Here is a 9,410-nt window from a genome sequence, read left to right on the forward strand (position 1 = left end):
GGCGACGGGGCCGGAGACCGGAGCGCGGGAGAGAGAGAGGGTAGGGAGAGAGAGAAAGCCGTTCGGCCGGCGACGGCGGTCGACGCCGGGGACCGGTGGTCGGGTCGGCGCCGACGGTCGGTGACGGCGCCGAAGGCCGTGGGCCGAGGCGAGGCGAGAGAGAGAGAGAGGCTAGGGAGAGAGAAAGAGCCGTTAGAGGCTAGAGAGAGAGCTAAGTTACACATTCCAGCTAACCCATGACTGATATCTGTAATTGATCACTAAATAATATACTGTAAATATGCGGAATATAAGCTGTAAGGCTATAAAGTTCAAAACTGAACTAATACTAAATATGAAATAATGTCTGTAAGGGGTATAACAATACCCAAAACTAAAATAAACTGTCTGAAACATGTAGTCTGAAAGCCTCTAAACTGTCTAAAAATTGTGGAGTTGATGGGACATATCTCCAACTAACTTCGAACTACTGAAATAATAAAGTAATAAAATAATCATGCTATCCTCAAATGATGAGGACTCACTGTTAGTCTGGCTGGCTGCTGAACGTCTGATTTACTAAGGATGCTCGGGAGCTCATGCTTCTAAACCTATGGTATAACACACCATAGCGCAAATGAGTTAGTACGATTGAATATACTAGTATGCAAGTGAGGTAAGCTGAATGCAAGGGTTCATATGTATGAACAATAATAACGGACTAATGACATGAACATGAACGCGTGAGAAATACATGCATGAATACATAAACTGGAACTGGGGTCGTGACAGTACTGAATATTGATGTACTAACATCTGAGTTTACTAATATTGGGATACTGAATAACTGAGTCTATTAATGATATGAATTATGGAGTTTACAGGTAACCGATATCTGAGGTTACTGGTACTATATTACTGATAACTGATACCTGAATATACTGATACTGAAAAACTATTTGAGTTCTTTACTGGATTGGGTGTGACTGTATCTGACAGTCCTGAATCTGAAGAACCATCTGAGTTCTAGACTGGACTGGGTGACTGTATCTGACAGTCCTGATTCTGATGGAACCAGCTGAGTTTCGTACTGAACTGAGCGACTGTATCTGACAGTCCTGATATCTGTAGAATTGAACTGAGTTCTATTACTGAGACTGAATCTGAAACTGAGACTGCGAGAGGTAATCATCTAACCGACATGCCCCGAACCTGAACTGGTGGGGTCCAACCTGTAACCCCAACTGGAAGGGTGTCAGTACCGTGAATCTCTTTATCTCCTTGGATTTTATCCAAGATACTTGAAACTATCCCTCTTCCGAATTGCCTGAGAATCCAGCTTTACTACCACTTTAGCCTTATGTGCTAATCACTGAACTTACATTCAAAGTACTCAGCCTTAGTCCTGTTCAATCTAAACCTTTAGACTCTAGGATCTGTCTCCAAACCTCCAACTTAGCATTAATTCCTCACCAAGTCTTGTCAATTAGTACAACATCGTTAGCAAATAACACACCAAGACACCTCCTCTTGATTACGCCGTGTCAAAACATCCACCACCAAGGCAAATAAAAACGGGCTAAGAGACGATCTCTCGTGCAACCTTGTCAAAACAGAAAAGTACTCCGAATCTCCTATCGTCATCACAGGAGTCTTCGCTCCGTCGTACATGTCCTGAATCGACTTTAGAAATGACTTTAGAAAGCGTGACAATAATGTCTCATACTATCTTGAACTGTATACAACTTTGGAGCTAATAATTGCTTACTTGAGTTTGGCTTTTAGGCTGCAAAAATGGATTATAAACCAAGCCAAATGGTTGTAGTTTCCAGAAAAGTGGAGGCGTTTATAAGAGAATTTTTTATCTAGAATCCCCCGAGTCAAATTGGCTTGGTAATTTTGAAAGATGGAGTAGCTCATTGCTTAACAGATCTTGGTGGCAGCCCTGAGGCTCATATCAAAGCATTGATGGGTAAATTGGGGACCTCAGGTGATGCATCCCTTCAGAATGGCCTAGATCTTGTGCGTGATCTCCTAAATCAAATCCCATCATATGGGCATCTTGACGTCCTTATCTTGTATTCAGCTCTTAGCACTTGTGATCTAGGAGATATTCTGGAAACCATCCAAAAGTGCAAAGCATTTAAGTTAAGGTGCTCAGTAATTGGTCTCTTTGCAGAACTCTACATATGCAAGCATCTCTGCCAAGAGACTAGTGGAATGTATTTTGTTGCATTGGATAAGGTGAGGAATCGATAATTGAACTCTGAAAATGGTAATATGAGACTTCTGTAAAAGAAACTACTAGAATAAGGAAATCTTTTCATGGAAATTTAGGAGAAATTGGTTATTGAATAAGGAATAGCAATATGTGGCAAGCGTAATATTTTGAACTTTTTATAATTTGATTCTTGGTTATTTCTCTGTTAGCCTCGTTTAAAAGAGTTGGTATTGGAGCTTGCTCCACCTTCTCCAGCTATTGCAGAGTTTGCTGTTGCAAATTTAATCAAGATGGGGTTCCCCCAAAGAGTAGCGCAGGGTGTCATTTCAATTTGTTTATGTCATAAAGAGGCTAAAGTTGGTGGTGGATACACTTGTCCGAGATGCAAAACACGTATATGTGAGCTGCCAGCTGAGTGCTGCATCTGCGGCCTGACTCTTGTTTCTTCTCCACATTTGGCAAGGTCATATCACCATCTCTTCCCAATAAGGCCATTTGATGACGTTTCGCCGTTAGTTCTAAAAGATCTTCACAAGTTACCTAAGAATTGCTTTGGTTGCCAATTAAGTCTCCTAAATCCTGGTAAGAGCATTCTTAAGCTTATTTTCAAAATTGAAACTATCTATAGGTTTAAAGAGTCATGCCAAAAACAAGAAAATCTGTCTTATCTGTTTACTCTCAACATTTCACTGTAAATAACCACTGAAGTGAATCTGTAACCCAATGAGGCACCTGGTAGGGGTGTGCATCGGTCGGTTCCGTTCGATTTCATGTTTTTCAGTTTGGTTTAGCGGTTTTTGGTTTCTAAATATGCTAAACCAATAACCAAACCAATAAGATATTTTTTTATCGATTTTCGGTTTATAGATTTTTAGTCCTTAATGGTTCGGTTGTCGGTCTAACCACCACCACCACCACCACCAACAACAACAACAAACACAGTGTATTCCCACAAAGTGAGGTCTGGGGAGGGGAAAATGTACGCAGTTCATACCGCTATCTCCGAAGAAGTAGAGAGGCTGTTTTCGATAGATCCCCAGCTCAGAATAGAGAATAGTACACAAGGTCGTAGTGAAACATAAAGTAGGATGGATGACATAATAGAAATAAGAAATAAGAAATAATAAAATAGATATCAGAGAAATACAAAATAATAGAAATACAAGCAATTCGAGATAAGAAATAAGAGATAGGACACTCACCTTGTAGTAACATACACTGACAGACCAAAGACACCCACAACACCCAAACTCTCCCGACTAGAGGCTCGTACTAATGGACACAGTCCTAAGATTACTAACCCGGCTACACAAGAGCTCTCCCAACACCTTGCTACAACCCACACACTCATACTAGCCTTCTACCCTTATCCGCGACCTCCACACCTTGTTATCTAGGGTCATGTCCTCAGTAAGCTGTAGTTGCTCCATGTTATGTCTAATCACCTCCCCCAGTATTTCTTCGGCCTACCTCCACTCCTCCTAAAGCCATCCAAAGCTAGCCTCTCACACCTATGAACTGGCCTCCTCATCACATGCCCAAACCATCTCAGCCTTCCTTCTCGCATTTTGTCCTCCACCGAAGCCACTCTCATCTTATCCCTGATAGTCTCATTCCTAACTCTATCCCCTCTAGTAAGTCCACATATCCAATGCAACATTCTCATTTCCACCACCTTCAATCGTTGAATGTGGAAGTTCTGACTGGCCAACACTCTGCTCCATACAGCATGACCGGACGGACTGCCACTCTGTAGAATTTGCCTTTAAGCTTAAGGGGCACCTTTTTATCACACAACACTCCTGAGGCAAGCCTCTACTTCATCCAACCTGCTCCAATATGTTTAGAGACATCCTCATCAATATTGTTATTCCCCTGAATCATAGACCCAAGATACTTAAAACTATCCCTCTTACAGACATCCTGGGAATCCAACCTCACCACCACATCGTTCTCCTGACTCGAGTCACTAAACTTGCATTTCATATACTCCGTCTTGGACCTACTCAACTTGAACCCCTTAGATTCAAGGTTTGCCTCAAAACCTCCAGTCTTTCATTCACACCCTCCCGCGTCTCATCAATCAGCACTACATCATCTGCAAATAACATACACCAAGGTACCTCACCTTGAATACTCCGTGTCAACACGTCCATCACCAACACTAACAGAAACGGGCTAAGAGTCGATCCCTGATGCAACCTTGTCTCGACCGGGAACTGCCCTGAGTGTCCTCCACCCTGAGTGTCCTCCTACCGTCCTTACCCGAGTCTTCCCTCCATCGTACATGTCCTTAATAGCTCTGATGTACGCCATCGGAACCTCTCTCGCCTCCAAGCATCTCCAAAGAACCTCACTAGGGAATTTGTCATACGCCTTCTCCAGGTCGATGAACACCATGTGCAAATATCTCTTCCTTTCCCCTATACTGCTCCACCAATCTCCTCACTAGGTGGTTTGCCTCTGTCGTCGAGCGATCAGACATAAAACCAAACTGATTCTCCGAAATGGACACGACCCTCTTCAATCTTCGCTCAACCACCCTCTCCCAAATCTTCATACTGTGACTCAACCGATAAGAAAATACTCATAAAATAGAAAAAATAGTAACTAACATGAAAAGAAACCGAGTATAAATTACAATCAAAATCCTACACGATTTACTTTAATTTACAAGAATCCTCAAGTTTGAACTAAATGTTACTTAGGGAAAATTAATATATATATATATATATATATATAGTGTGTGTGTGTGTAAAATAGTAATTTACTATATTTTTATTGGGTTATCAGTTTATCCAATAACCGAATAAGAAAAAGTCAAACCGAACCAACAACCCAATAATTTTTTTTATAAAACCATTAAAAAACCGTTAACCCAATAACAATAAACCAATAACATTTTTATAGGTTCGGTTTATCGGTCGGTTCGGTTTTTGCACACCCCTAGCACCTGGTCACACAGGATATTTGTAAAAGATTTGCATTTTTGGGCAGATATTATCATTCTCCATTTATATGTTAGGATGTTTGATAAGGTGAGAATTCTCAAATGGAGTAGCTTATCAGAATAACACTCGGGCACATAACCCTGACTTGAAGCATCTCGTGTTGCTGATGATGTCAGTGAAGTGCCTTTCTTTAAGCTGATAGCTGCAGAGAAGCCATTTGCGTAATTGTTTGTCATCTGATTTCTTCTTTGTGCATTTCTCCGATTAGAAAAGAATGAAAGGAAAAAAAAAACCCACACTAATCTTAACTGATCTTTTGTTAACTGAAGCTAAAGAAATGTCTCAAGTGTTCTACATAAGAAACGGGGTGTTTTTCGAGCTTATGTTATGCACGTCCAGGATGATAAGTTTTTTTCAGTACAATTCTGTGCTTCTCGCTGTATTTTTGTAATTATGTCCTTTGAGGAATGTGTTGAGAGAAAATTTCAAGCAATACTGAAATTTGTCTTTGAAGGAAGTAGCCTGCTGAACTAGTATTTGTATTTAGACAGATAGTTTGTTTTATTGCCAAATTTCTTGTAAGTTGTGTGATGAATTAGGAAATTATTCTGTAAAATTAGTTGTGCTTAGACCAAACATGGCGTTGGGATCATAAAACCTGGAAAGGAAAATATTTGTCTCTTCTTAATGCAAGGTCAAATACGTAGGCAACCCTTTAAAGTTGCCCTAGCCTTTTGTTTAGGCACCTTAAAATTTGCCTATGAACAACACATCATGCCTAGCTAGTAAAAGAATAAAATATGTGAGTTCATGCGGTGATGTGGCAAAATAGCGAATCGAGCAAAGCTACAGGGCAACTCATTCCTCAATTTTCTCCGTTACCCGTACAAATCTCTCCATAAATTTGCTCTCTCCAAGTATGTCACTTTATTCCAAACAACGCAAATCATGCCTATAAATAATCAAGTCATCCCTACAGTAGTCAGCTGCCCAAAAATACACCACTACACCTCACTCCCAAGCAAGTGGGGGTTGATTATTTGAATCCTCGTTGACCATATTACTCTAGTTAAGCTCATCTCAGGACAACATTACATAAAATAAAAATAGAAGCAAAAATAAGGCAACATAAAAAGTAATTGGAAGTTCTTTATATTTGCTACTGTCGTATTAACTTCTGAAAGGCTAAACAACTCCGATAAAAATATAGGATGTAATGTAAAAGTGTTAGCATAACTAAAACATATTCTTAATTAATAGGTATTTCCTACATAGATCTTTTTCTTTCATTGTGCCCTATCTTTTACTAATCTGCATGAACCTCAATAAATTGAAAGTCGTCCAATACAACTTCCTTCCAGGATCCCGTCCCTTTTTATTACTTCTCTCACCACATAGCTACAAACTGGTGTATTTGAAGGCAGATGCAAGCACCCTGAGGTCTCAGGTTCAATTCCCAACAGAGACAAACACTAAGTGATTTCTTTCCATCTGTCCTAGCCTTGGTGATCTGTAGTCTGTCCAAACTGATGGCGTAGAGGTGGTGGCAGCAGCAGAGAGGAGCTGGAGGAGAAAGAAGAAGAAAGAAATAATAATAAAAAAATTACATTACAATACATGCGCATAACTCTGTGAAAATCACTCACTGGTGCCACATTATTGTGAGGTGTTCAAACAGAATATTTTGGATATATGTTAGTTGTCTAAACGATAACAACCTTAATTGAGATGTCTAAGTGAAAAGTTGTGGTAACATTAAGATATAAGAGGATGTCCTTGTATTTGGCCTAATTCAAACTTAATTTACAGGAGTCTCGCTTTTTGCTTCTTCCATATTTCTCTTCATTCATCAGGATTCTCACTTTTTGCTTGTTCAACTTTTCTCTTCATTCATCTGGATTCTCACTTTTTGCTTGTTCCACTTTTCTCTTTATTTGATTTGATACAGGAAATTTGCCAGGTCCACAGGTTGCTTGTCCAAACTGCAAACAACACTTCTGCCTTGATTGTGATATTTATTTACATGAGAGTTTGCACAATTGTCCAGTTTGTGAGAGCTTAAGGAATTCCGAGACTAGTAGTGATATGGAACAATGATAAACATCTGTTTCTGAAGTGGTTTATTTCTCAAATGGAACAAGCTAAATGGCAAAATGTAATGTTATGTTAGATGTTCTTTTCAAGTAAATCTTGTTTCACAGCATGTCCTGAGGAAAAGTCAAGCTCGCTACTTTTATAGGAATCTTTATTGTTGGATGCAGCCAATTTCTATGGAACAGCTATGGGAAACGTAGTTACAGATCTCAAAGTGAAACTCCTATGGTCTAATTAAAAGTTCTTTTTTTTTTTGGAGCAATGCAGGATTATAAGTTCTTTTTTTTTTGAAGCAATGCAGGATTATGGCATGATGTATCATATATGACACTATCAGATTGTTGCTTCTTGCACCTTCGAATTTTGACTTTAAAGAAGAAAAATGAAAGACGTGATGAGATCTCTGTTTACCTTCGAGCGTCAGGAATTTTTGCATTTGATGACCGGACAATCCACTGGTGAAATAACTTTTTAGTGCTTCATTGCGCATTTCCAAGGGTAGAGGCCTTTGCTGCTGCTGGTAGATGAGGATTATCCATCAAGGCTCTTAAGCCAAGAGATTGTTCAGGCACAATTAGCAATAGCTCTTATGACAAGTCACATAAGCCTTATTCAATCTTTTGGCACCACTGAGAATGACACATGAACTGTAAACACCTGCTCCTCCTGTTTGTGCATAATATAAGTTGATTTAAATCACTCTCGAGCCTCTATTAAAATTTTATTTACCACGCACTCACAGTGCTCCCCAACCAAATTTGTGTTACTCTGATCAATAATCAAGTTTTAGATACATTTGTATGACCTTTGTTGACTCTTGAGGATTTTCAACCATCTGTCGTTGTCACTGGGGGAGGCGTTCGTTATTTCGCTCTTCGGATTTTGAATTGTTATATACTGAGTACTGAACTGTAGTTTGTTTCGATTCAGTTCTGGTTGTTCAGTTTCAGTTCAGTTATTTGGTATTTACTGATACGCTGAGTTTCAATATATTTTTATTTAAAGGTGAGTATATATTTCTAATATCCCTAGTGTCTGGTCTTGAGTTTTTGTCCTTTAAATTATCCAATTTTGATTTTTTGTCCGCCTAAGTTCTAGGCAGACATGTGATCAATTGAACATGTTTTTTTTAATCTTAAAAATGTCACGAACGCTTGTTTTATGGGCATAAGTTAGAACTTCGTATAGAACTTCGTATGATGGATAACATACTTCAGTTTTTGGCTTTAAGCCAAAACTTTGATAAATTGAGCATGTTCGTTGTCTCAAAATGTCCGAAATGTTTGCTTTATGGGTAAAAGTTAGAACTTAAGTCTGGTGCACAATACGTAAGTTTAACTTTTGTTTAGAAAATAGAACTTCTAGTCAATTATGTAGGTTCACTATCTTGAAATGTCTTGAATGTCTATCTAACGGGCAAAAGTTGAAACGTTTGTCTTATATGTAAACTAGTGGATATGTTCGCGCGGTGATAAAAGACCTTGTTATATTTATGACGTAATTTTAATATTAAAATATAAAAATTAACAAAAAATAGATGGCATTGTCCTAATTTTATGATCATCTTGTTATCTAATTTCAAGAAAAGGAAAGCAGAAAGATAAGAGGAGAAAATTCATTTATTTATATCTCCTCGTGTATAATAACAATAATAATAATTACGCTATGATTTCAAATAAATTCCAAGAAAAGAAAAGCAGAAAGATAGAGGAGAAAATTTAAAATTTATTTATTTATATCCCCTCGTGTATAATCACAATAATAATAATCACGCTTTAATTTTAAATAAATTACAATCAACTATGATATTCAAAGTTTTTTCTGTAAATTCTTTTGACACAAGTACTACAGTAAAGTTAGTTTTAAAGAAAAACTCATTTCTCTTCTATTTTTAAAGTGATTGTTTTATTTTGAATACCTTAATTTGATTTGATATTGATTTGAAAAAGTACAACAACAACATACCCAATATATTCCTACCAAGTGAGGTCAAGGGAGGTAAGTGTACACAGTCCATACCACTACCTCAAAAGTGAGATAGAAAGGTTGTTTTCGATAGACCCCCGACTCAAAATAAAGCAATCTAAGATAAGACATAATAATATTAATGAATAGTAATAAAACAAGATACAATAGAAATTAACATATTCAAATACCACACCAAA

At 38.2% G+C, this 9,410-nt stretch overlaps 1 protein-coding gene across 4 annotated transcripts; it reads left to right on the forward strand.

The window, feature by feature from the left end:
- Window positions 1–1,697: 1,697 nt before the first annotated feature.
- Window positions 1,698–7,944, forward strand: LOC107873064 (general transcription factor IIH subunit 2). Of its 4 annotated transcripts, none has more exons than XR_007048660.1 (4): window positions 1,698–2,223; window positions 2,410–2,782; window positions 7,100–7,306; window positions 7,547–7,944. XR_007048660.1 is itself a non-coding variant. In XM_016719779.2 (3 exons), exons 1-3 carry the CDS (start codon window positions 1,948–1,950, stop codon window positions 7,246–7,248), a joined length of 798 nt encoding a protein of 265 aa, XP_016575265.1. In that variant the 5' UTR covers window positions 1,699–1,947; the 3' UTR covers window positions 7,249–7,944. The 4 variants fall into 4 exon arrangements, 2 of the variants coding, with proteins under 2 accessions (XP_016575265.1, XP_047257766.1); XR_007048661.1 differs by having other exon boundaries at window positions 2,456–2,782; window positions 7,100–7,459; XM_016719779.2 differs by having other exon boundaries at window positions 1,699–2,223; window positions 7,100–7,944.
- The last annotated feature ends 1,466 nt before the right edge of the window (window positions 7,945–9,410 follow it).

The sequence above is a fragment of the Capsicum annuum genome, chromosome 12 (assembly GCF_002878395.1).
Source record: "Capsicum annuum cultivar UCD-10X-F1 chromosome 12, UCD10Xv1.1, whole genome shotgun sequence".
NCBI lineage: Eukaryota > Viridiplantae > Streptophyta > Magnoliopsida > Solanales > Solanaceae > Capsicum > Capsicum annuum.

Bases quoted from the DNA above. Each gene is read 5' to 3' on its own strand.
- LOC107873064 (XM_016719779.2), top strand. From the start codon at position 1,948: ATGGGTAAATTGGGGACCTCAGGTGATGCATCCCTTCAGAATGGCCTA. The intron at 2,224-2,409 runs GTGAGGAATCGA...TTTCTCTGTTAG, and splicing joins ATTTTGTTGCATTGGATAAG to CCTCGTTTAAAAGAGTTGGT. The intron at 2,783-7,099 runs GTAAGAGCATTC...GATTTGATACAG, and splicing joins ATTAAGTCTCCTAAATCCTG to GAAATTTGCCAGGTCCACAG.